Source organism: Melozone crissalis, unplaced genomic scaffold, assembly GCF_028551555.1.
Source record: "Melozone crissalis strain CALT ecotype California unplaced genomic scaffold, PUWL_Pcris_2 ptg000042l_1, whole genome shotgun sequence".
In the NCBI taxonomy this organism is placed as follows: domain Eukaryota; kingdom Metazoa; phylum Chordata; class Aves; order Passeriformes; family Passerellidae; genus Melozone; species Melozone crissalis.
This window is the reverse complement of record NW_026535820.1, coordinates 59,907,454-59,935,348: the sequence shown is the minus strand read 5'-3', so window position 1 is coordinate 59,935,348 and position 27,895 is coordinate 59,907,454. Positions and strand designations below refer to the sequence as shown.

Here is a 27,895-nt window from a genome sequence, read left to right as displayed (position 1 = left end):
TGAGGGGAAAAAAAAAAAGCGTTGAAAATACTCCTCTACCCTCTAAAAACACAGGGAACTCTTACCAGGCGGGGCATCAAGTCTTTTATATTGAGTGATAGAACGTATAGATGGATTTGTAAGTGCTAAAATGTCAATTAGTGCATTTAAAAGCTTAATGGTTGTCTTTGATGTACTTCTAATATCTCCAGTAAAGTTTGACTGTTGCCATTGATTAGGGAGTGGAGGAGGGATGAGGGGATTGAATGCCAACCCAAACAGGTCTCATGGAGCTTGTGAGTGGCAGAGCAGCACTTGGGTGTTGCTCAGTCTGAAATTCGTGACTTGTTTGCTGGGTAATATTTTGGAAGCCAGATGTATTTAATGCTGAAGAGTGAGCTTTGGAAAGCCTTAGAGTGTAGGTGACCCCTGCTTATATAGCTTATCTTTGTGCAGAAAATTTACTGATGTAACTTCACTGACCTGAAAATATGTTTGCAGTAGCTTTAGAGTCTCCTCATACATGTCCTTTAATTGGCTTAGAAGCAAAGAGTATAGGTTTAATTTACATCTCCCAGCTTCAATGGATACTTCCCTCCTAGCTTTAAAGGATATTCTTCCAGTTGGGAACATAAACAAGGACAAAATGATTCTAATATAAATCTCCCTTTTTGGGTAGTAGATCAAGTAAAATCAACGTGTTGCACTTTTAGTACGATATCAGTGTGTCCATTCCAGGAGCTTGTGTCAATTCAACTGATTTGGTTCCCCATCAACCTCAGTAAATTTGATTCAGGCACCAGTATCCTGAGGCTTCCCAGCAGTAGGTTCAGCATATTTGACTGTCATTACCCCTCCCTGGGTTAAAAGATTGACCAGTTTGGGGGTTTTTTTTCCCTTAAAATCTATTTTTATACTTGATTGCCTGAAATACAGACATCCTGTAGACTGACATGAACGGGGAAGAAATCAAGTTAAACATTTCCAAGCTAAGACAAAGGACTCCTTGCATCACTCAGACCTGCTTTGGGTCACATTTATGCAAACTTGCAAATCCATCACAGTGCAAGTTACTTGGTGGGTAGAGTTTGCCATGGCCCAGCTTTGGCAATGCCACACTCTTCGCTGCTGGCCGTGGCCCTCTTGCAAGGCTTTGGTGGTGGAGCTACTCATGTAGGCATGAGCTGCTACGGTGCCTTCAAAGTGAGTCAGGAGAACCAAAATTTCCTCTTTGGTTCTTTTAAACCAATGAAACCCATTCATACTGGAAAAGTTTAAAAGAGTGTGAGTATAGGGTCATCCAGCAGGGATATGGTGTCCTTCCCCGGGGTTCTTCACTTGCAGCCTCAAGCCTAGAAGACATCAAGTTCCTGGTGGGCACAGGTACATTAAACAGTGTATCTAAACTATTAGGCTTTGGGCTGGTGTACTTATTTCACTGAGGGAGCAGTCTGAGTTCTGTGTTCATAAATGGGCATTTTTGCTTACAGATATTTATATATATGATATATATATATGTATATATTTTCCTGTGTCATAGACAAGGCTTCAGCATGCAGGTAACACAGTCCTATGAAAGATATTGTATAAATACTGACTTCCTGTTGTACATGTGAGCATATATGCTAAACACATCAACAGTTCTTAGGCTTCTGTAAAATGCTGATACCATTGACCAACCTTTGAGATGCTGTGAGACACCAAAAATTAATCTCTTTAAATTCCCATCTAAATACTGAAGGCAAATTTGTAACACATCGGTTTCATCTTTCTCTCTTCCCTACTACTTATACGCTATTTTGCTATGCAAAAGTGGTTAGTATTTTTCAAATTGAGGATCAGGCTTTTTCTGGTTGAGGGTGGAAGAAATTCTTAATATAATTAGCAATATGCAGCAGGATTGGATTAGCCATAGACATCTGTAGGTCTTATTAGTAGACATTTAAACTGCAGAAAATGCTTTTTATTTGACTCTATTCATATGACTGCATTCTAGAGCTCAAACACCTTTATAAAATACTAACTGAATCAAAATGAAATTAATTAGAAAGAATATATTTGAATTTAATTATCTTGAGCTGCTGAATACTCTTTGCATACAGGGTTTTATGTGTCTATATGAAGTGTACTTGGTAGAGAGTTTTAATTAGGGCTGGAGACAGAGTAAAAATATTTGGAATGTGAAATTTATAAATGGCAGTGATTTTCAGCTAGGTGTGTAGATATTTTTTGAAGCTTGCTACCTTTCTTGCTTCTCTTTCCTCCCTCTTTTAAAGCTACTTTTATGCTCAAATTAATACCAGATCGTGAAAAAGAAGAAATCCTGTTGTGGCTCTTGGTCCTCTGCAGCATGATCAGAGTTGTCAGATCTGCAGCTGCAAGAGATTTTTTTACCTTTGTGTGTTTAAAGGCTCATAGTTCTCTGTTCTTTGACGGTCCCATTTCGCTGTAAAAGTGCAGGGCTGTGGATGGCACGGGACATGTGGCTGCCTTGACTACTGTCTCAGATGTCGGACATGCCAAGACTCAAAGAGCTGATTTGGCAGCTGCCCAGCAGATTTTTATAAAGGCTCAGTTGGTGGCCAGAAACCCAGGCTGTCAGAGTTGTGTTATGCAATAAATTGGTTTTCAGCAGAAGTTTCTAATCCAATTTCAGCTGTATTTCTTTTTTTTTGTACTGTGTAATCAAAGATAAATGTACATTATTTCATGGTGTTTCAGAGAAGTATAGATGTGTGGTGTAAACATCACCCATCAGGTTGGTTTGTTTGTTTGTTTTTTTTTTTAAGAAAGATGTAGACCAGTTCACCAACACAGGAAATTATGCTTAAATTATTTTGGTTTCTGCCTGGGAGGGATGTATTTGTATACAGCATACCTTTTCAAAGATCATTCAATGTACATTTTAGGAGGTGTTCCCTTGATTTGAGGAGAGCACCAGGTAAGAACCTATTTATCAAGTCAGAGCTTTTGCTCAGGCATAAATTGTCTACAAATGATGGTCAGACAGAAAATGGTACCTTGTCAGGCTGTGACCTACCTGAATCATTGCAGACCCTGCCCCAGTAACAGATGCCCTGCCACCCCTTTATATTTCTCTTTCACTTCTCTATAAGGTACACAATCCATTTTTTAAGAAGTGGGTAAGGTCCATTAGAACACAGTGAGATATTTAGGGCTCACAGTAGTTACATTACAACAGAGTTGCTTTCATTTCCTGAATACCATCTGTGATTCCCTCCCTTATCGTGGCTGTCATGTTTCAGTGCTGTGGTGGGCTTGCATCTCTCCAAGTGTGAGTTGCTGTGCAAAGGGACAATTACACTTTTTTCTCTGCCCCAGCAGTAGTCACCATTTGGTCATGTGGTTGAGAATAAGGAAGCTGTTCTGGATGAAGACAGTAATTTTTCTTCTCTTGGGGTGAGATTTTCACTCTTCTGATCAAACTGGTGAAATAGGCACTTAAGGGCTAATGCTGGCATTGGGTTTGGAGCAGGTGCATGCAATGTGGCGCCAGGTGAGTTAAGCTGGTTATCAAAACCACTCCCTCAGTCTGAATAATTAGCTCACACCTCCATACCTCTTTCTATCAGCACACTGCCACCCTTGGTTCAGTCAGGTCCCAAAACTCAGATTTTGGGAGCAAAATGATTGTTTAGATTCCTAATCTGGCCTAAGAAAGTCGTAGCTGCGGAGTCAGTGCTATCAGTGAGATGGTTTGAGTTGAAGTTGTACTGTAAGTTGATAAATTAAAAATTAAAAAACTTTAGACCTATCTTTACTCTGGATTTGTGTGGGCTTTCCTTTTTTTTTTTTTCTTTCTTTCTTTCTTTTTTTTTTTTTGTGTTTGTCTTGGCAGACCAGTATGGGAAACAGTTGACAGCTTGTAAGCTTTCACTAGTTTCATACTGAGTAATAGTTTTCTAGAGGTGCAGTAACATCATCAAGGCCTCTTAAGTTTATGTAAAAGAAACAATTAACACACAAACCAAGCGTTCTTAATTATTTCATTATTTGCCCTAAGATAAATTTAGGAACTATTTTTATGCCTCAGTTCTGGGAATGACTTGTATTTGGAGATTTTGACTGTAACTCTTCTACCATAATGTATTTTTGCAAGAGCAGGTTGAAGCTCACTGGGCTTAAAAGTGCCCAAGGCCTTTAGTGACCCAAAACCCAGAGCGTTTCTCTCCCATGCTGCTCTTCAGAATTCATCTGAAAGAAGGAAATGCAGTCCCTGGTGCAGCAGAAGGCAGTGAAAGAGTGCAGACCAATAGGAGCTTGCAGGGGATGAAAGCTGTAGAAGTGCTAAGGCAGGAAGGAGAGAGATTTTTGTTTTCTTCCACTCTTTCTTTGCCATGATAACATTGGTTTGTCAAGTCAGGAGCTGTGATGTAATGTGAGTTCTTTGGGGAAGTTTTCTGGAAGTACGAGGGGAAAAAGTAGCTATAATTACCAGATAAACTTAAATGCTAAAACAGAGCCATTAATTGAGGAAATTTCCCCTTTCTTCATGTTAGTTAGCACATTTTTAAAACATGACCTATTTTCCTAAACTAGACAGAACAGATTACATTTTCCAGAAGGCATGAGTCACTCCACTATAAAGTCTCCAAGCTGTATCAATCTTCATCAACTTAAGCCATTCATGAGTTTTTATTTTTTCTCACTGAATATAAGCAGTTTGTTTTAAATGAGAAGCTGCTACATCCTCTCTGGATAGTTAAACTTGATTAAAAGGTTAAATATTAAATAAGTGTGAACTTTATTCTGAGAGAAAGGAGGGGAGGGACCTTGATAGTAAGCGAAAGACTACAAGGATGTTATTGTGGCTATATATGAGTATAACTAGTTTGCACCATGCTCTGCTTGGATGTAAGAAGTCCAAGCAGCGCGATAACTGCCAGAAGGAGCCAAAAATCTTTATTTATGGAGCTTCAGTTGAATATATTACAGTCTGGTTTCAAATTGTTCCCCTGGAAGTTCAAACTTTTGCTAGGAGTTTGTGCCAAGAGGAGCTTCCGCTGCCCGAGTCCTGCAGGTTCTCAGAGAGGGAGGATACACCCACGGGCCAGCAGTGGGATTTCCCTCTGCAATGAGCACTTGGGGTGCTGGTGGAACTTTGTGATGCCATGGAGACCTCTGCTAACGCAGCAGCAGGGGAAGTACGTGTGTTCACACAGCAGTCAGAGTTGGCATTTCCTCACGAGGTTCGCTCTGTGCCATGCACATACCGAGAAATCAGGCGCTGTAAATGAGTAAGGTAATTGCTAGTAAGTGCTAATCACAGTTAGCAGCAGGAACTTACCCAAGACTGCATGGAAGGATCTCTGTCAGCCTCTGAAGGTGAATCTGGGTTTTCCACCAATTCCTTTTTTTGGTCTGACTTTTAGAGAAAAACAGGTATTACTGTTTTCCATTGATAATGTACAGCCAAAAGGCAAAAATCACTCACAAGTCTTAATCTAGTAAACAAACATTTCCATCTCGGTCCTTTAGCTGAAAAGTAATTTGTATGATCTATGAAAATGTGTTGTCTGTTTTTCATGCAAAAGGCACATTTTTTTAATGTTGCTATAAATGCAGTAAAAACCACCCTTTGAAATAGTTCTCCTTCAAAAATATCCTTGAGGAAAGGGTAGAAACTTGTGGTTTATTTTTCCCGTTGCTTCAAAATTACCTTCTTACATCTGCAGGAAAGACTCTCTGGGGGCTGTTGAACCATGAAAGCATATTCATTTAGGGCACTGGGTGCCACAGTGATTTTAACCAAGTGTTGGATGCAGTGCTGGAAAAGGAAAAAAGAGGGAACATGTGTTTTAGTTGTTTTGCTTTTTTGCAACCTGGCATGAAGAATGAGGTCAGGAGATGCATGCTTGGGAAAGACCCAAAGAGAGAGCTGGAAGGATGCCAGCCTCACTGAGTCATAACACACACATGCTTATAAGTATCTTTGTACCTTACTAAGTCCCGACTTTTCAAATAAAACAATCGCTGCTGTAAAAGTATTTACATAAAAATTAAAGCAAATAACATGGAGTGCTGCATGCATTCGCCCTTGTTCCAGCTTTGTTTTACCCTGTGAACTATGACTCCTGTTTGCTTAAGGCAAGGCTGGGCCAGGCTGAAGAATGCTGTATCTGCAATGAATGAAGGGAGAAGCTTGAGTCATGCTGCTGCCCAAGGAGCTCAGCAGCTCTCATGATTTCAGGATGATGTTTCACCTGCCCAGGAGGTGCTGTTAAGCCTGCCTCTTGCTTCTGCTTTTTAAAAATTAATATTTGAGTATAATTTTGGAATTATAGGAATTTAGGAAGGCTGTGTGCAGGTGACATGTGCACACCAGGCAGCTGGACTGCAGGGAACAAGCACCTAAGGTGTAGGTGAATGGTGAAAGGTACAGGTGGTGCACATTTTGATTTCTTTGCAGATATATACACATTATGTATTGATATATATAAAAATTGTTATGTGTTGATTAAACATGTATTATAGTCGCTGAAGTTCAGACAAAATGTACAATGTGTGGTTCCCTGGAATGGCATAACCAAGAGGGTGGCATGTTTGTTTTTTTTTTTTTTTTTTTTTTAATTTTAAATTCGAAATTTAAAGGAAATTATGCAGTTGTGTAATTCTTCCCCAGAGTCTCCCTGGTTGTTTACATCAGTTAGTTTTATTCTGAATTTAGAAGATAATCTTATTGTCCTATTGGGATGCAGAATTCATCTCAGCTAACCTGCAGTGAATGTTGTGGGCTTGTGGTGATGAACCTGCAGTTTAAGATGTTATTCAGTCCTTTTTTGGGTCTGAGTCAATATTGGACAATCCATTAGTTCCCCATAAGTCATTTCAATGGCTAATTACTTGCACAGTTGCAGAAATTGTTCTTTAATTCTGTCTTACATTTTTCTGAATTGAGTTCCAGCTGTTGGACGATGTTATACCCCTCTCTGCCAGCCTTAAGAGCCATCTATTAACAAATCTCTACTCCCTGTGGAAATATGTAAAGGCAGCAATTGAGTCAGTTCCTTTGAGCTTGGATTGGGGGTGGGGGCGGCGGGGTGGTGTTGAGAAGTTACATAGATTAAATTTCTCAAGGCTTTCACTTGACCATATTTCTAAACAGTTTTGGGTGTGTGTATGTTTTGCTAAAGTGAGATAACTCTTGCAGTTGGTGGTGGTGTGAGTGCAGAGCGGGCACACAACTGCTTTCCCTCCCCTGGTGTGACGAGGCAGAGGCAATGTGACCCATGTAATTATGGTCAAATGTGTCAGGAGCTGGAGCTGTGGCTCAGCTGGGCTCTGAGTCAGCTGCTCTCAGCCCTCGGCTGGTTTTGTGCCATGGGCTCCAGGGAAGATGCACTTGGCGATTGTGAAACCTTTTTATTGCTCCTGCAGTATGGAGCCATGTGAATGCAGGTGCTGGCAGCAGCTTAGCCCCTTATTCTGCTGAGCTTGGATAGCACACAGTGTTGGAAAACTTGAGGGCTTTGTTTCAAGCTGGGTGGTGTGTGCAGGGGAAGCCCACAGCAGAGCGGTGCATGCAGGCCAGGGGCTGCGGCCAGGACACCACTGGGCTGGTGGGGAGACACTCTCCATGTGCCTTTCTCTAGAGGCAGCACTGCTGCCCCACGGGGCAGATGGAGCCAGTATGGTTCATCTGGAGTTTTACAGCTCCAGGAATTAAATGTGGTGTGAAGTTGCTTCAGTGGGTGCTAAGGTCTTAGTTTCCACCTTCTGGGCCCCATTTCTTGGCTGGTGGCACTAATGGTAAGGCAGCCCCAGGCTGGTGGGACCATGTCCTGCATGTTGCTGGCACCAGGAGACACTTTGGCTGCCAGAAAATTTGGTATCCTTTTGCATCCAACATATTGCATGGGGAGACCCAACACATTGCCTGGGGGAGAGGGAGATGACTCCAGGCACTTCACAAGAGTGTGGCCTAGACCAGAGGCTGCTGGTGTGCAGTGGTGAGTGCCTTCCCTTCCACAGGAGGGACTGTGGTGGCCTCCTTCTCTTCCTCAGGAGGGACTGCAGCCAGCTGGTGCCAGGGCAGAGGTCCTGTGCTCAGCAGGTGCCAATTTAAAGACCAGTCCTATTGGCAGGTTTCACCCTGTTACTGTTGAAGCAGTGAACGCTGCCAGGTACTCCTTGCAGTGAGATGTTGGGGCAGAGTAGATTTAATTTCTTCTGATTTTATTTCTTGAATTTTATTTTTTAAAATTTTTTTTCTGGATTTTTACCAGGGTAAAAGGGCCAGTGAGGTCAGGAACTGCTGGGTGTTTTTGTGCAGCTTCCGGAACAAATGCCAGTGAAGGGAGTGGTGTCCACAGGCCTGTGTCCATAACATGGACAGGGGCTGGAGGTGCCCTATAACTGTTTCCTAACTGAGCCTGACTCCCTTAAGGCCTTAGGTAGTTCCTGTGAAGCAGAAATGCATGATGTTCCATTGGGTCTTTGTTGGTGGGAATGTAAATGAGGGCATCCTTGGACAAGCTTTGTTAAAATTGGGCTGCAGCTCTCCCTGTTTAGTGTTGCCTCTGGTTAGGGCTGAAGCTGTGTTGGCAGCAAAATGGTAAGCCAGAGTTGTTTGTGTAAACCTTTGTTGACAAAATAACTGGATGTACTACTCCTTTTAAAATGCTTGCCGAGAGATTTTTTTTGTCTTTTTTCAGTTGCTGTGGGTGTTGAGTTACAAAGTTTGATTTCTTGGCCCAGAGCTGCCTGTACTCTAAAACTCTCTGGGCATAGCTCAGTCTTCTTCAAAGTGTAGTAGCTTGTCCCTCGTGCGAAATGCACATCCTGCTGCCAAAATGCTGGCTGCTTTCACTGCACTCATTGTGTTGCTTTTTTTGTTGTTAGGGTTTTTTTTGTTTTGTTTTTTAACCCCTGCCAAGTAATTTGTCCTAGAATTTTTTTGGGGGGAGGGTGAGGGGTGGAAATGTTTTTGATCACAATTCAGCAGCTGAATTCCAATATGTCATTAGAGGAGCAAAGAAAAAGCTATCTCTGGTCACCCCAAATTACGCTTATTTTTTTGGAAGTTGGCAGTGCCTGTATTTTCTTTGGCACATGGATGGTCTTAAGCTCTCCTGCCTCCTGGTGGGGATTGCTGATGGGGCTTGTGGAGTTTTCAGTGTGAGGTGACAGTACACTGTGTGGTACACTTACCACTTAAGGTCTGCCTAGAAATGTCAATCTTTTGCTTTGGCAATGATGTAGCCCCTGAGGAAAAGGGCAAGAATGCTCAACCAGAGATTTCCAAAGACCCCAAGAGACAATTACGGGGCTTATGAAAATATGATGACTTACCTATGTCGCTTATGTCTTTATATCAATTTGCTGACTTAATTTATTTGAATGCTAAAGGCTTTAGGGAAATACTTTTCCAGGGAGTTAATGTTTTAACTCAAATGAGTACTAAATTTGACGTAGACTAGTGTTCCTTTTGATAAATTAGCATTTGTCTCTTAAAAATAAAGTAGAAAACATATGCCCCATGAGCCAAATTCCATTTGGCTTTATGCTGAGATAAATTCAGAATAACTTCATTGTTATCAATATACAACTTCATTATAACACTGCAATTAATGCAAAACACAAAACCAGAAAGAAAAATAACCTGAGCCAAGAGACACAAACGAAGGCCAAAATGGCAACAAGAGAAGTTGGTTCACCAAACTTGTCTCTTCAATTTCTGCAACATTCATTTTAGTGTTTTGTTGGGGTTTTTTTCCCCTCCTTTTAATTACCTGGGAGAACACTTCCTGGCTGTGATAAATTTCTCCATGAGGGATTCATTATAAGGATTTTAACAATTAAGTTTTACCTCCTGCCTAACACCTGGTACATGCCTACTGCTGTTTGCAGAATAAAGGATTAGAGGGGCTAACGCTCTGATTTGGTAATACTTATGTTTCTGTTCTCTGTTAGAGCTGATCAAGTTGCATTTTCTTACATAGTATTCTTCTTCGGTTTTTCTTTTTTTTTTCTTTTTTTTTTTTTCACTGAGTTAAAAATAATCTGTGTAGCCTTAGGTTTTGGAGGTTTATTTGGTTTTGTTTAGATTTTTGTTTTGTTTCAGGTGCACGCAACTAATGCCTCCTTTCTGTTTTCATCTCCTTTAGGATGACAGTGATGGGATTCCCTGGTCAGAGGAGAGGGTGGTGCGGAAGGTCCTTTATTTGTCACTGAAGGAGTTCAAGAATGCACAGAAGCGGCAGCACAGCGATGGCATTAGCGGGAGCCTCAAGGCAGTGAACGGTGAGACACCTGTGTGGTACTGCTGCAAGGACTCAGTCCTTCTTCCATGCTCTAGCAGGGAGGCAGGCCAGTGTACCACCTGCCATGTACACTGTGCCCTTTGCATCTGCACAGGGGAACTTGTTTCTGCAATGCTTGAAATGCCTGGGTTGAAGAATGTTTTGGTTTCTGGCTAACTGATTTAGATGGGGATAAGAGTGGAGAGCAGGTGGGAGGACAGGGACAGGCTGCCAATCCAGAGAAAAGGAGTCCTTCTAGTCAGTCTGCTTCCTGATGTGCTAAATATGTCAGCAGATAAGGTAACCATTTAGAGGTGATTGGCTTCAGTTGCCTTGGGGAAGTACACTTGGACAGAATTTACATACTGTCACTTAGATACAAGAAAAACTGCCTTGCCAGCATCTATCTCTGGAGTGATCCAAGTCCACAGGTGAAGTAGCACAGGATCTACATACAGAGTTAAAGGGCTGAGAGGACACAAGTGCTGTGACATTGGACTCCCCTGGTTTAGTAGCTCACAGAGCAGTTGTTTAAAGGTATTACAAGGAGATGCAGACAAGCTTAGATGACAGGAGCTTGAAAGGAATTGAATTTCATTTCTTCAATGCTCTAGTCAGTTATTATCTGTTGCTTCCCCTTCCCTTAAAGCTTGCTTTAAAAATCTGTGGTATCCTGAGAGATGAATATAAAGTGTCTCTTTCAGATTCACTTAGACCCTTACTTGAAAAGGCTTTGTCATGCTAGCTTGAGCCTTGAAAGTGATGACTAGCAGGATTCAGATTTCTGGGCAGGCTTACAGTTTTCACTCACAAGAGCTTATTTGTTTCTTTATAGAGGTTTATGGCAGTTTCTTTTAGGCATGTGCATAACTATACATGTGCTAATGCATTAAAGCAGCAGCTGGGTGCTTGCTTGGTAGGTTATTCATATTTATATGTGGCTTGTGTTGTTGACATGGTGAGTCAGATTCCACTGAGTGTTACTGCAGACAAGGCAAAAAACTCGGGGAATGGCTGGATAACTACAGGCAGCATGATAAAGTCACCTTATTGCATAAGAAATTGCAAACTCCTTAATGTGATTAAAGAAGACCTCAGACTTCCTAGTTCAGTAGTAATATCAAATACTGATCTGATGGGAAGGGGCATCTAGGTTTAAGAGCAAGCCATGTATAAGCTTGGAGGTGTACACAAAACAGCATTGGCTTTTTTCCTTCCAACACCTCTGCATCATTGATCTTCTGTCAAACACAATTTCTCTTGGAAAGTTTCTTATTGCATTGTGGGGGTTTTGTTTAGTCAAAGGAAAAAAGTCCAAAGGCATGAAGCACAGTAATTGTGTGTCAGGAGGCTTTGATAATGTGCCAGGTTACAGGATGACTGAGGTTTTCATGGTGTCTAGTTTCTCCAAAGGCAGCTTAGATAAAAAGTGAGTTGGCTGGGAATGATGTGTCAGTGCAGGTACCAGACATGGAGTATGCCACTGGCTTCCCCTGGCACCTTCAGAGCTCACATCTTCAGAACTTTTCTCCTTCACAGAAATAGATGACCAGTTATTTGAGAGTTGGGGGTTTTTATTTGAGCCAGAATGAAATTCCATGTTGCTTTCTGTTTGCTGAATGATTTTTTAAAAATCCTGTCTTGGCATTGCTCTGTTTCAACATCTCTGTCCAAAACCATTTTTTTTAGCCATTGATATTTAGAAGAATGTTTCATTATGCAGAGAAAAATGAGCAAAAGGGAGGAGGATTGATATTGTGCAATGACATCAAGAAAATCAATTTGAAAATGCAATTTGTTCATTACATTAAAAAAAAAAAAGTAGCCATATTTTTTCAAATCCGTGGGCCTCTATGGACTGGGAAAAAACGGGTCATGCTGAGAAATTACTGAGCTATTTTGAATTCAGGGAAATGTGTAGTCTTTTAAGGATGAGTCCTAGATCCGAGATTTCATACTGTTGGGAAGAAAAAATGTTTCCTTGTATGTGTCCTTCGTTCACCTTTCAGGCCACATCCATTGTTTTTTGCATGCTGCTCCATAGGGTAGCATGTGGTTAAATATTGTTTTATGTGAGTGACCCATTTTTTTTATTAATTCATTTATGTGACTGTTGAAAATTGAATAGGTCACCTTTCAGCACCTGGCAAATGTAACCATTTTCAAAAGTGGAAAGGAAAGGTGTGAGGCGGATTCAGGCTGTCTGAATTCCCTGCTCTGTGCAGGAATATGGATTGGTCTTGTGTGCTTCTAGTAGCTGAAGGGACTGCAAACAGCTGGGTAGCAGGATTTCATCTTTGTGCCACCATCTGTAATGCAGAGAGACTTTCTCTGGTCTAGTTTTAGAACAGCCGTTTCTTACATTTACTTATTTATAGGCTTGCAATCCGTACTTTGTTTTAGTGGAAAGTATTTGTTTGTAGCAATTGAAGAAGTTAAAAGGTACCCCAGCTCCTTGCAACTTGTGTCTTTAAGCAGTTTTTATGTATTTAGAGCAGCTGAAGTTTGATCAACATGCTAGAAAAGTTCCTTTGCCAGTGTTTGTGAAGTTGCAGCTAAACTTGTATGAAAATGATTGTCAATTGTATTTCATCTGGTGAGTTCAGTTGTATCATTAATGATTTGGTAGCTCGAATAATGGTGCCTCTTTGGTTGATAGTGTGAAAAGCAAATTAATTTTAAATGTGGAAGATGAACCTATTAACAGAAGTCTTTTCTGTGTTAAAGTTTCTGCAAGCTCTGATGTGCTGGTGATGGCGCAGAGACAATTAATTTCTGTGCCTCTGAATAGTAATTTAAAATTTAAATTTCAATTTAAAATAAATAAAAATTGAAATTACTTCTGGCAATTTTATATATGATAATACCTTAGCTGTCTCTGTCTCACTAGTAAATCTACTTGTTATCCTGAAAATAAGCATACCATTTTCAGTTTGTGCCTGAAACCCTGTTACTTAAGTGGTTCTGATTAAAGAGAAAGGTGAGTGGGCATATTTTGGTTGTCATATCAGTGGTTATATTGCATGTGTGTTTATGTTGACTCTGGATATTTGCAGAGTATAGATCAACACCATACAGCATGTCTTTGTTTCCTACATGTTCCTCTTCAGCCCTTGGGAATATAAAATTTGAAGGAGGTGCTTGTGCTGCTTGTCGTGAAACTCTCTGCAGCCCTAAAAGGGATACTGGAACTCTGATTATGGAAACAAGGTCATGTGCTGGAAAATCCCTCTGGGATTTCCTTAGTGATTTTGATTACTGCTGCTTGTCATTTGCCTTAGGATTTTAAGAATAGGGATTGGTGTTCGGAATAGTGATACCAATTTTCAGAGATCCTCATCTAAAAGGAGAACTAAATCCTTTGGGAAATTGTTTTCTTCTTGTGCAGCTTAAAATGTGAGATAGGGCTATAAAAAAGGCAATGAAAGATGTAATAATGGCTTGCATTCTGTTGATGAGAGTAAATCCAGTACCCTCAAAAGAGGGTACTGGATTTACTATATCATAAAACAAACTTTTATGACCTAAGACTTTAAGTTCTGTTTTTCAAGACTTGCAATAAAGTAATCTGTGATGCAGAAGCGCGCTTCTTGAATGGAAAAAGTGACAAAGTTTCCTTATTTGTTTAAGATGGTTAGTTAATCTACAGAGATGACAAACCAGACGTTAGAATTATTCAAGCAGATAGTTTGTTTTCACCAGCTATACTTTGTCCTAGAAAGGTGTCATGGCAGTTTCCAAACATGTCATCTAGGTTAAGCTCACAGCAGGCATTATCTGTTTATGAAATCAAATGTATGTGAGGGAATGCTTTGGTTCAAAGCAGAAGTTGAAGTCCTCTTCGTTAAGTAAATAAAGGGATGAGTAAAAAATTGTAATTTTTCTGTTCTGAGAGATTTCACCTTACATTTAAGATTGTTAAAGGAACTTACTTATTTTGTGTGTGTACTTTAAATGGAGTGGGAACCATGTCAGCACATGCATGGAGGTCGTGGTTGGACCATAAATTCTCTGGTGCCCCTTTCTCCCATCACAGAATCATCTTGGTTGGAAAAGACTTCCAGCCTTTGTCTGATCACTACCTTGCCAACTAGACCACAGGAGTAAGTACTACATCCAGTTGTTTCTTTAACATCTCCAGGGATGAGGGACTGCACCACTTTGTACTGGTCTGCTTCTGCCCTCAGCCATTCCCACATGAAGGTTCATGTGACTTTTGTTGGAGAGTTGTTTTTTCCCCATCTGCACACTGAGAGGCAGCAGTCTCTGAGACAATTCTTGGTGGGACTGTGGTGCCAGACCCAGTGGCAGCACCAGCCTCTGATTCCTGGGTTCTTCCCATCCCTTGGCTTCCACACTGGTTATTCAAGCCAGCTGAGGCAGGCAGCAGTGCATTCTCAAAATAACTCTTTTTGTCATTGATGCATGCATTTTCAAATATTTTCTGCTCACTGCATGGGAGTTTCTGTCCATGCTCCCCAGTGAGCCATGTTGAAAGGAAGGTGCCCAGTGATAGGGTGGAATGGGACTGTCTTTACCTGACTTCAGCTTGTTGGGGAATCCTCTTTTCCCTGGCCCTGTAGATGGTACTCCAGGCATGGCATGAAAATCACAACAGATGTGGTAGAAATGCCTAAACACCACTAAACTGGGTGCTCCAGCTCAGTGCCATGCATTATCTGCCAAAAGCTAACTAAGAGAGGATGGCAGCAGCTGCCAGCTGGGCAACCATGCCTTCCCTTAGACCGCATCTCTTCTCTTCTGACTCCTGCAGATGAAAACACAGCCGCCCTTAGGGGGAAGTGCTGTTGTTTCAGCTGCGCCTCTGTGTGCCCAGAGCGCTGTGGGTCTCCTTCCCTGGCTGGGTCTCTACTCAGCCTGCAATTGTGAACAAGAAAACAGCCCTCTTCATTCACTGTGATGGTTCAGATGTACTGATAACTTCATCTCTCTTATTTCTGAAGGCTGCAATTAAGTACTGCAAGAAGGTTTTATGCTAACGTTTGTCTAGGGAGCTTTTCACTCCATCAGTGATGTGAGATTGCATTTGTTGACAGTGGGTAATGTCTGTCTGTCTCCTAAGCTTAATAGAAGATTGTAACTGTGCCAAGGACCCTTGTCTTTAAGTGGATTTAAAAAATGCATTTACAGAAACAGAAATACCTCTTTCAACTTCGCAGTATTTTCCCTTTACATTCAGAGTAAAGAGTCTTTCTGGCTAGTTTAAAACGTGATTAAATATAGATGTTTTCAGCTAAAAGGTTCAGAAAATAAGCATTTGAGCAAATTTGTCATGGCACTCAACATCACTTTCACTTTGGTGCTAGCTGTCAAGTGAATTTAAAGATTAACAAATAAATAACTAGATGTTTGAGTTGGGCTTCGTTGAAATTTTCTAAATCTCTTTTCCTTTCTTTGTTTTCTAGAATAGAATTAATTTTGAGCCTGCCAGGGACTTGCTTGTTCATTGGCTGACACGGGTTCTTCTTTGCCTTTTCCATCATCACCATTTATAAAAAAAATTTGCAGGCCAAATTATGCCCTCAGTAATGTCAAACGAATTTGATTATGTCCATCCAAATTGTGCTCCTGTCTTAATAAAATTTCAGTGTTTAGCAAGACTGATAGAAAATTTTCTTTCACAGGACACCCATATCCCTTTTCCCCTCAAATGTAACAGGGATGGATATTTCTTTAACCTGTGAAACAGAGAAATTGTAGAATTGATTTTCTTAAAATTTATTTCATGACCATATAAAAAAAGCTTCTGTTGCTCCTGAGTGCATTTCTAGGCAAACAAATTCTAAAAATAATCTTGCCTCCTTGTATATTGCTAATCATAGGTAATAGAAAATGAAAATGGCAATGAGGGATCTGCAGAAGCGTGTGCATTATCTGTAGCAGACTGAGTTATTGTAGGCCTAAAATAAATAAGTTGAGGAAAGGTGAGAAAGAGTTCAGCAGTAGCTGATGAATCTGGCCCCCCTCCTTTCACCTTGTGCCTTTTGCTGGCTCTGCCATTTTCCTGCCCATGCAGTTCAGCCAGTCCAGAGTACTAACATGGCAGAAAACTAGCCCAGAAAAAAAATATTTAAAAAAAGAAGTAATTGTCTTCTAGTTCAATAAACTACACATGTTCATTAAGAGGTTAGGTGAGCACCATGTGCTCATTTGGTGGAAATGGGGGAGCAGAGTACCTTGACTGAAAGTTGGAGGAAGTGAGTATCAGACTCCTCATCCCTTTTTATAGTAGCGAGCTGCTTGACCTGGCACGTTCATCTTGTCTAACCATAGCCTTAGGATTGGCGCAGTAATCTCGTCTAACCACAACCTCAGATGCTACAAGGGACAACTGTTGCCAGGAATATGAACAAAAAAAGATTCAGCTTAAAAGTTCATTGAAAAGTGCTTCACAAGTGTAGGCATTAGGTTTATGTTTCTCTTAAAAGCAAACAAAACAATAATCAACCCATTGCCAGCTGGTCAAGGGAAGTGATTGTCCCACTCTGCACTGCGGCAGCCTCAGCTCAAGTCCTGTGTGCAGCTTTGGATACCACAATATAAGAAATATGTAAAGTTGCTAAAGAGTCCAAAGGAAGACTCCAAAGATGGTGAAGGGCCTTGAGGGGAAGCCATAGGAGGAGCAGCTGAGGTCACTTGGTCTGTTCAGGCTGGAAAAGGGGAGAGCTCATCACAGTCTGTGACTTCCTCGTGAGGGGAAGAGCAGGAGCAGACGCTGATCTCTTCCTTCTGGTGCCCAGTGACAGGATCCAAGGGAATGGCTTGAAGATGTGTCAGTGAAGGTTTAGGCTGAATACTTGAAAAGGGGTTTTGACCCAGAGGGTGGTTGGGCCCTGGAACAGGCTCCCAGGGAAGTGATCATAGCACCAAGCCTGACAGAGTTTGAGAAGTGTTTGGACAATGCTCCCAGGAATGGTGGAACTTTGGGGATGGTGCTGTACAGGCTGAGTGTTGGACTTGATAATCCTTGTGGGTCCCTTTTAACTCAGGGTATTCTGTGATGCTATCAACCATCTCTAACACCCCCAAAACCCCACAAATAAATGCACCAAGAAAGCCCCACCCAAAACAAAAAAAAGATAAACCCACCTCTTACATAGTGGTGAAATTTGTTGCGTTGACTCTCCATGAGACAAAACTTGGTGTGAACATCAACAGAGAAAACAATTTTGTTTTCCTTGACTCAGGATGGTTTTGCATAGCTGCTGCCTTGGGTTTGTTTTCTGTATTAGCAGTCTGGAAAGCAATCTTAAGTGTGGACAGACAAACTGCTTTATTCTCTCTTTGTCAACTGTAAAATCTCCAGCCTAAATTTACACCATGGCATCTTTTTGGCTGGTATTTACAACCAAAATAATTGTGGTGGTTTTTTGTCATAGGATTGCCAGATCTGTCCAAAATTGTACCTTTTGTCAATCCTAGTTTGGCTGTTTTGGAAATGAGAATAAGACATACCCCTGCATCTGTCATTAAAATAGCATGCTCCATTTTATTAAGAAAATAGGAGTGTAATGGGAAATAAAATGAGTATTACGAGTAAGTGCAGAGAGAAGTTTCACACATACACACAGACTGTGTAATGCAGTTTACTGTAGTCAATCCTAGGGAACTGCATTTTCTGAAACTGTCTCTGCTTGGCTTTGAAGAAGGCTGTTGCTAATTATTTTTACACTGCAGCGTTGAGCTTTTAGTGGAAGACTACACTTGAGTGCTTTCAGTGTGTTAGAGAGAATATGTTTTCAGCCTTCAAGGGACTGTCTTGTGTCCTAGAACCTTCACAGCAGTTTGTATTTGATGTGGGGGCATTTTAGAAATGACTTTCTGTTTTAAATAGTTTGAGAACTATTTGCTCCAGCAGGACATTTCTGAGGCCATTAGGCTGTGTTTAATTGGAGCAGGTGTCATGTGTGCTGTAAGCCCTATTGTGTCAACCCTGGCAGTGAAGTGGTTTTAGAAGAAAGAGCAGAGATTCTGTAACTGCTGATGGGCACAGTAGCCAATTCAGCAAGTTGCCTGACACAGCTGCCAATGTACCATACTCTTCACCTCAAATGCCCTACTGTGTTCAGAGGCCTTGGCTTGTTAAGAGTATGGGATGACAGTCAAAGTGGGTTCAGGGATCCTTGTAGTGATGTAGAGTAAACTGAAAGCACCAGTAGACCGGCATCACGTTATTTTAGGTGTTGTTGATCCACATCTGAATGTAGAATTTCTAATGTGAAAAGCAAGAAAATCAGTCCCCTTTTTAGAGCACTGAAACTCTTCAGGAATTAGTCACATTTGTTTCACGGCTCATAACAGCCTGGGAGATTGGTCTGTGCTCTGAGTGCATGCCTCCACATTTCAGTTTGGTTTCATTTGAATCTTTTTGGTTTAAAATCTGCTAGAAACCATTCTGAAATAACTGCTCTCTTTAAGTAACTGATGATGATGAGAAGTTCATCACATAGCAGATCCGTTCCAGAGCTTGTGGGTGAATGTCTTCCAAAAAATAAATATAGCCTGGTACAAATACTGTTAAGTCATAGCAGATTGTTTTCCATAGTAATAAATGTGTCTGCATTTTTAAATCTTTGTGTGTATGTGTGTGTCTGACTAGCACAGATTTATTACAAGCAGTTAAGGTGATGTTGTATTCAGAATTAGTTGAATACATGTTTTCAATAACATGCCTTTGATGCCCTTTGTTTCCCAGTTTAAATGAATTTAATACTGGGGGTGTTGTTCGTCAAGTCAAAGGTATGGAAACCTTGGGCTTAGGGCAACAAGGGGTAACAGTGACAAGCTTAACTCATAAGTGTTTTCTCTGGTACCTCTGAAGGAATTTCCCTCTCTGAGTGCTAAAGACAGCTACATTTCTGCCCTTATCCATCCTGTTTTCTCCCTGTATGAGACTGTTAGCGAGCATTGCAATCACAGTCAGGACCGTGTGATGTTTCAGATCTGTCCACTAAGAGGCTAACTCATTCCAGATAAGCCCTGAACAGGCAACATTCATTTTTTACTTTGCTCAGAATTTCCTGTGCTTTGTTCTGCATCTGTTTGTGAAAGACTGCGTTATCTTTGAAAGCCTTCATCTTGTTTTCTTTATTCAAGCTATACGCTAAAATGGAAAAAAGGGAAGAGCTGGAAGGGGCCCAGCTAGAGCAATCTGCCAAAGATCCCACAGAGGGATGGAGCTGGCAAACTCCTGAAACCTCATCAGCTGACCTCTGATACAATTTGGGAAGCCAGGAGATAAGCCACTTTTCCTGCTAAAGGTTTGGCAGCCTCAGGCAGCCATTCCGAGTAATGCCTATAAAGACCGCACCAGAATTTAATTGCATTTTTCTGCTCCTTCCTTCATCCCTCACTCAGCTTCAGTACTTCAGTAGTGGCTGACCTCAAAAATATTTCAGTTCAGCCTCTTCTTAGTCTTTGTGTGTGTGTGCACGTGTGTAAACAGACATGTTAGAGCTAAATCGCATCTTGACTTGCTCTCTTCCAGACAGATTGTCTCAAAAGCAGGTTCTCCCTAAAATACCTCCCTCAGACAGTGGTTGATGTCTCTGGTGCTGTGAAAGGTGACAGTGTTCCATGGCTGACTGTTTTTAAAGATGCCCTGCAAGCACCCCAGTTTTTTTAAGTTACGCCTCCTGTGTATGTGGATAGATTGAAAGAAGCTTAAAAGTGATGAAAATGGCACAGAAGGAGTACAGTTTTTTTCCTTTCTTCACAACGTGGGAAATTTCTTTCTGTTTAGGGTGGAAATGTTAGCAAGAGGGTGCAATGACAGAAGTGTGTCCTTTCATATCTATGTATTTTCTCATTGAGAAAAGGCATCTGAGTTGTACTGCCACATGCACATACAGGTATATTGGATGGACGTGGCTGAAGAGGAATTTCATCCCCTTTTTTTCTCTGACCCCTGCACCCTTGCTGGCATGTTGAGATCTTGTTTCAGAGCCTCAGGCTCTCTCTCAGTCTGTGGCCCCATATGCCAGAAGGAAACTATAAGATTGCATTGAGCCACAAACCTGAGGCTTGGTACAGGAGTGGGCTGAGGCTGGGGAGAGGCATATTCCTGTCACACAGTCTGCATGCAGGACTTAATTTCTCTCCCCTCCTCTTGGTTCCTGTGGTCTATCTGTCTACAAACATGCTGTTTCTCTTCCAAGGAGAAGACACCAAACTTTTTAATGTGACAATCTGTTTGATGGGGCAGTAAGCAAATAAGTCTGTTTTGCCAAGATAATAAAATCTGATGCTTTCTAGAGTAGTTGTTCTGCCTCTGCATCTGGGGAGGTCAGCAGCAATTACCTTCAGGTGGAAGTCATGAATAAGGGATAGAAGTTACAGGAATGTGGCTTGAATTCCAAATCTTCTTGAAACATGGTTTTTTTGCTGCTCTTCTCCCCCTCCCCAAAATCAATTGAAGATGGCCTTTTGTGCAACAATGAGGTCTGTGGTTAGGGACTAGTTGTCAAGTTTTATTTAGATGGAAACCTGTCCCAGAAGCTTTACCTCATCTCATTGTCCTGCAGGGATGAACTTCAAATGACAGTTTACATTTGCCTGGAACTGACCTTCTCTAATTGAAATGAACAAGGCTGTCTTATCTAAGTAGATAAACACAACTCATTTGCAATTGTAGATTTAAATGCACTCTTTCATAGATTACCTTGGAACAGTATGGCACTGTCCTTGAATATTTAAAGTCTCATTAACAAGAGACCAGAATTGAAGACTAAATGTTCTTTGTGAAAAAGAGGTTTTTGAGCTGCAAACTGGTGCTGATCTCTGCTAGGCTAGGGGAAAACTGTTTGGTACAAAGTCCCCTTTATGCCAGCATGGAAGGCGCTCCAATAAAACTGGCATGCAAAGTCATGAAGGTTGATTAACATCCACAGCATTACACAGGATTATATACAAATACTCTGCTCATAAAGTAGAATAAATGGGCCGTTGGTTAAGGCATTGCTTAGCACAGAAAACCACCTTTCTTTCTGTTGTGGATCCAGGTTTCTGTCATTAACAGCCTGGAAAGCAGACCTTTTAGAAATAGTTGATTAGAAAAATGAGTTTAAAAACTTCCTGCAAACTTGAATATTGGGGTTTATGGGGAAAGTTTTGCAGACTGTCAGATTCTCTGGCATAACTGGATATCGAGATGGTTCTGGATTACCATCTGGCTGGATCAAAATTATAACTGCTCAGTTATTTTCTATTTAAAATAATTTTGGACTTGCTGGGGATAGTCTCACGAAAACTAGATTGCAGGAAAACTTAAAAAGGGACAGACTCTTGTGAGAAAGAGTCTGCTCTTCAGTCTATGCTTTCCTGCTTCCAGGAGAGGTTCTACCAGGACAAAGGGCTCAGAAATCTTACCAAGGTTTTAGGAAAACAACTTTCAGGTTTTTTTCTGTGGCTGATGTCCCTCCTGACCTTTGTTGACTAGGCAGCTCTTCGGGCAGCAGGAATGAGAGTAGACTGAAGGAAGGTGGTGTTTTCCATGCTGTTTGTTTCCTTTACTCAGGTTGAAAGCAATGGAAAAGTACTGGTTTGGTGTCCTCTTGTCACAAGAAGTCCTCAGTTCCCTAAAGTACTAAGGATAATAGGAAGGATCTCACTGAACATTTGGTGGTGTGTCTGTTTGCTCTGAAGTTGAATTCTGTTCTGCAGCTCAAAGGAGGTGGTTTTCAGCCCCAAGGTTTGGGAGCAGGTAGTGGCAATTTCAGTAGGATTTGGCAAATTCCTGCAGTATGAGGAGGGGGGAGATGCCCTCTATAAGGGGCAGATTTTTTCCTGGTGTGGCCTTTTCAGCACAGAAGATTATCTGGAGGACAGCAGTACTTACACATGTCCTGCTCTTAAATCTCGTGGGGACATGCCAAATGAAAATACGATTTCAGCAGAATTAATTTGCTAAGGTGTAAGAAACTTCTGTTTCAAAAGTGCACACATTTCTCTCTGCTCCCTGCCACCCCTACTCCAGAGCTTGGAGCTCAGCTGACCCATAGGTACTGTTGTGAGGAAAAACTGGGGTATGGCCCTTGTGATTGACCCCTCGACACAGAGCTCATCTGAGAACTTAAAGAAATATGCTCACTTAGTCAGAAACTACAGAGAAGAACAAAGGGAAAGCTGCTGGAACCTCATGGATTTTAAGAGCTTCCCACATTTCGCCTCTCAAAATTCACTGAAGTGCTATCGATGTTTAACTCTACATTTAAGTTTAACTTGCAGTTTTGCTGTACTTACTAACAGCTTTGTGCAGCACATGTTGCTGGTTGCATTTGTGTCATCTCTGAAAGCAGAGCATCCACAACCTGCGTAGGTCCCCGAAACACTGATGCATGGCTTCCTTCAGAATCAGGGAGAAACTGTTCCTGGTCCAGATCTGGCAGCGTCTGCTGCCACTGCCTGTCGGGAGAGATATTCCTATTTATACCCCTTGCTCTCTGTGAAATGTAGGTCAGGATTTTTAGCTTATGATTGCCCATCACACAAATAATTTTCAGATACTTCCATGTTATTACCGGACAATTAGGAGTACTTCCTGTCTGTTTATCTGCGCTCTTCATCTTTTGTTGACAACCTTTTTCCTCCTTTTTAACTGGAAGGCGGAAAAGGTGTTTTGCTGTTTCTCAGTGTACATTTCCTCTACAGCAACTTGTGTTTTTTATTCTGTCTTTGTCCTCTTATTTCTCGGGCTCCCTTTGAAGTGTGAGGATCTGTTCCCGTGCCATGCAGTGCCATGCCGTGCTGGCAACTCCGGGCTGCTTGCTGCAGGTTCAGTGTTACAGCCATGGAGATTTCTTTTTCCTTTTCCCCACCCCAACTCCTGGGCCATCCAGCCTAATGTGAGAACAGATTGGCCTTAGTATTTGGAGAAAAGATCTATAATAAGCACTGGGGACATGCTGGTAAAAAGCATCAGCATGGTATACCAGCTCTGTTGGAGTACTGACTGTACATTAATTCTCTAACTTATAATTAGCTATATTAAATTCCAATTTTCTGAAAGGAGCCATTATCAAATAACACTCTGTTTGAAATCTCAAAGAAACATAAGGAATGAAAGCTTAGTCCTCTTATGCTTTCATCTTTCAGAAGCAATCCCTATCTCAACATCTTGACCTACATTTTCTTTTTACCCTCTCCAAGAAACATTGTGTGGATTTAATGTCTCAGGAGGGAGGTAAGGTTTTTTTTTAATGTGTGTGTATGTGTTGACATATAAAGTTTGGGAAAAACAATGAGGCCTTCATGTCCCCAATGACTTTTTTTTTTTTCCCCTTAAGGCTTGAAAGTATTTTCTATGGTATCTCTGAGGCAGATTTTCATTTCAAAACGCAATTAAATGTAGAAAGTCCAACCTATTATTTTATGGTCCACTTATACAAATCTTGCTTCTGCCAGATTTCCTGATTATACATGGCAGTAGAAAAATAAATTGGCCTTTCATTCCTTCTTGCCTCCTCCTCTCCATTTGCATCTAGTGGTACATTTTCTTTTTATGATTAAACAGAATGGTTTTTATGTTTGTTTGTTCTGTGGGAGATGGTGTGTTTAAAATACTGGATTTGTTCCCGTTGGTTCTCAGCCTTACTGTGTAGCTGTTTAGTGTTACTAATAAACAGTTTTACCTGTGAGTTAGGCTTTAACCTGGGTGTCCTGAACATGCACAGGAGCAAAGGCTGTCAGTACTGCTTTCCCATTAGATTGGTCCATTGTTCCCTGTTCAAAAGGTATTTCCAATACTCAGGTGTGCTTGATGCCATCTCTCTGCTTCATCCCACCATGCGCCTTAATATCCTGTCTTCTCCAACTGTAGGATGAATGTTGCCATGGCATTGCCCTATGTGGGAACAGGGAAAATTCTTCTGCCTTTTGTTCAGTGGAGTTTTTCTTGGTTTCAGGGGGGACTGGTGGGGGTGTGTGTGTGTGTCTTACCACTCATAACACATAAAGTGCTAAACGCTTGCTTAACACTAACACTATTTAGTAGTCCTTGCAGCTTGAAAAACATTCTAACTCTAGGAAGACTTTGTTTGAACTGTTTCAGTTTAATATGTCTGTGCAGCTCTTTATTCACAGGGTACTGTGAATGTACAGAGGGATTCCATTTGTCTTTTTTCCTCCTCCAGTATTGTCATATCGTATTGAAATATAGTTAGGCAGTGTTTTCACTATCAATAATGCACTTTTGGCCCTAGATCAGGGGATTTTTTTTGATTGTAGTAATACAATGGTGAACTTCAGCATACTCGCAGCCTCTTGGGTATATTTTGATAGCTCATTTACCTCTTTAACATATATTTCTATGCTGTTCCATTGCATGTACCTCCCACCCCCTCACTCCTATTTCTCTGATGCTGTACTTAAAACAAGAAATATGCTAATGGCTGTTAGCCTTCAATTACACCAATGCATGAAAGGAACATTCTATGTAATGGGTTCTTGGTTGGGGAGGAGGAAACAGTATTCTTAAAAAATTGCAAGATAGTACTTTATCTCCTTTGCTTATTTGGAAAGATGAAATCATTAAATGCACATCAGTGTATAGTCTTGACTGTATAAGTGTGTGTTGATGGCTGTTCCAAGATTTCTATTAAGTCAGGAAGCTGCTAATGCTGTTTCACTTCCTCTTCTGATGCCCTGAAACATGAGCAAAAAAAGCTGTTTAATAGCAGCAGAATGTTTCATGGTGGTGGAATTTAACTCCTCTGGGGGCTGGTTTGTCGGGAAGTCTCCTTAACATTTCAGAAGCCTTTTCTCCAGCATCAGGTTTTCAAGTGGCTGCCCCCCTACCCCAGCTCTCATCTCTTCCCCCTGTGGTTTGCCTGTAGAGCTCACAAAAGGGAGGTGAAAGTAAGGTTAAGCTGCTGGTCTCAAGAGCTGGAAATAGAGATGGAAATTGCTTGGCTTGTGAGGAGCCTTTCCTTAAAGGCTTTTACTGCACTGATTCCTGTGCCGAAGCTTCAGAGATCTGCAAAGATAATGCTGGCAGGAATCAGATGCTGTCCCCCCAGTTAAAACAGGAACAGTCTCCACGTACAGTGTGTCAGGTGGCCGAAGCTGGCGTTATCTGATGCCTTTAACGTTGTGTCAGCTCGCTTTGCCCTGTGCGCCATTCCTGCAGCGAGATCCTCGGAGCTCAGCTGATGGCTGAGCACAGGATCCTCCTGCTTTATCCCCTCACCTGCTCTCCAGTCACTGCAGTGCTGGATCTGGTCTGGGAGGGGAGGGATTTCTCCTAAGTTTCTTCCAGGCGCAGATTTATTTCCTGGCATGTGCTTTTCCACTGCACGTTCCCAGCAGGTAGGCGGCTGCGGTGCATCAGAGAGATGTCCACCAACCTCTGCCACTGCTGTCAGCACTGCCAGGAATGGGCTGGGATCCCTACCTTGGGCAGGGGCTCCGTGCTCAGATAGAGGTGAAATGTCATTGCTGGTGTGCACACCTGTAGCAGAACAATTTGTTCATTTGTGTCAGGCTTTCGTATCGCACTTGTGCTTTTCAGTTTGCTGCAGTTGGTCTCAATGTTTTACTGTCACGAACCTCCTCTCCTCTGACAATAACCCTGCAAACAGATTACAGGGGACTGAGTGCAACAGCAGAGCAGTCCTTCATCCCAAGCACGGAGTGTACTCCTCTGACCTTTAATTTTAAAAAGTGAGGAAATTACACTACTCACTTGCCTGCCCCTACAAGAAAAAAAAAAGGAAAAAAAATTCCCTTCCCCTGAGAAGATAAAAATGCAGATATGCAACAGATTTCACAGTAAGATAGGTGGATTTTTTTGATTTTTTTTTTTAAGCATTCTGCTTTTGCAAATATGGATGAAATAGTTTTACTTACTGTATGGTAAAAAAAAACTTTCTATGACTACACTGCTGTTTCATGTGTTAGAACCATGTCAAGTGTTTTAAATAATATATTTTTATAATCAATTTAGCAAGCTAGATGAGAAACCAGTGACAAGAAGTAAGGCATCCTAAAAGATCAAAGGCTGAGTTTTGGGAGCTTTCCAGGTGGTTGAATTTTCATGTTGCTTTACAATATATTGTAGATACTTTCTCTGAAGGAAAGGAAATCAATGCTGGGTTGATGGTACCAAGGGGAAGAGTTCTCTGCCTGGAAAAGCAACTCTGGTTTTCCCCTGAAGAGAGCTCCCTTTCCCTATTAGCAGCGAGGTGCTGAGCCTCATGGATGACATTTAGGGTTACAGACAAAAGCCTTTGAAACCAACAGCTAAAAAGAAATGTTTAAGAATTGCTCAGGCAGCTTTCTCCCCTCCCTCTTTCTGGGATGTCACAGGACCTTATGCTGGCCTGGTTGTCAAGTCTACGTTAAGGCTCTGAACAGACACGTGAGCACTGGGCTGGCAGGGAATTTGAGATCTGGCTGCAGGCAGTGCCTGCATCCCTGGCATTGCAGGAGGCAGCCTTCCTCCCTGCCTGCAGTCCAGCCAGACTGCCCTGGCCTCCTGCACCAGGAGAGGGCTCTCTGGCACGGTGCTCAAGAGGCTAGGGTGATATGTTACAAGTGTCTGTGACCTATTTTTTTTTTTTTTCAGTCAGTGGATATTTAATTGCTGTAAACTTGGAGATCGTAATTCAAGTGCTTAGTAGAATGAGGTGACGTGCCAGAGGAAAAAAAAATCCTTTGTCAGCAAAAGAGGTTGACAGGTTGACTCTTGGAGCTGACTGATGGATGGTCTGAGAGTTAGAGAGGGCACATTCACTAAAAAGTTATTGAAAATGTGGACCAAAAGTAATTAAAGTGGTTTAATTCAAATATCTGTCATATGTAACTTGAGTTTATGTACAATGCGTAGAATTTAGCTTGATTAATTTTTCCCAGGACAGGATGAGGACTTTCCCTCTCCTTTTCTTTGACTGAAAGTTCAGAGTACCTCCAGTGAAGGGAGGGCTGAATCCATGCTCATATCTGCTGGCTGCATGTGACAATCACTGTCGCTCCATCGACAGGCTGTGCGTTCTTGCAGCAAACAGGATCCCCATGGCTCATGTCACATTGGGGGGAAAAATTTGCTGTCTGTCTGGAGGGCTGCCCATGCTCCTGGCAAAAGTCATGAAAGGCAAATCCTCAATGACATGCATTAAAATATCAAATGGGACTATGCAATTAGAAGTATGTCATTCAACGTTTGCTTTTCACAGCTTTTGTCACAGAGGCACAGAATTAGAGACAATTAAGCAGAGGATAACGTCCCCAAAAGGGCTTTCTGGCAGTTCTCTTGTCTTTTCCCCATCCTTTTTCTTAAAGCACACTGCTGTGCTATAGCCCTCCTACTCTTTCAGAATCTGCTGCTTTGTTTACTTTTGAGATGTGTGTAGAAGCCAAGCCATACATTTATGTCTCTGATAATTTTATTTAATTTGGCTTACTTGAGAAAGAAGTAACTCAGACTCTCTGTTCTTGCAAACGGAGGAGGGCTGTCCCAATTCATCAGAGTGTTGATGTTACATAAGAGCCATGCTGCATTCTTATCTCCTGCTGCCAGCTCTTCAGGCTTCTCCAAAGACTGCAGCAGAGGAGAGTCTGCCTGGCCCCTGCTTGCTGCTGCTCTCACCAGGTGCAAGGACAGAACACCAGTTCCAGAAATGGGCTTTTCTTCATCTCCA

General features: G+C 41.6%; 1 protein-coding gene across 1 annotated transcript in view; it reads left to right on the top strand.

Moving 5' to 3' along the window:
* Positions 1-27,895, top strand: part of JARID2 (jumonji and AT-rich interaction domain containing 2) — a 211,470-nt gene that overhangs the window by 80,621 nt on the left and 102,954 nt on the right. The window contains exon 2 of the mRNA XM_054284528.1: positions 10,107-10,242. Within this exon, the coding sequence (XP_054140503.1) occupies positions 10,107-10,242 (136 nt within the window). The remainder of the gene's footprint in view (positions 1-10,106; positions 10,243-27,895) is intronic.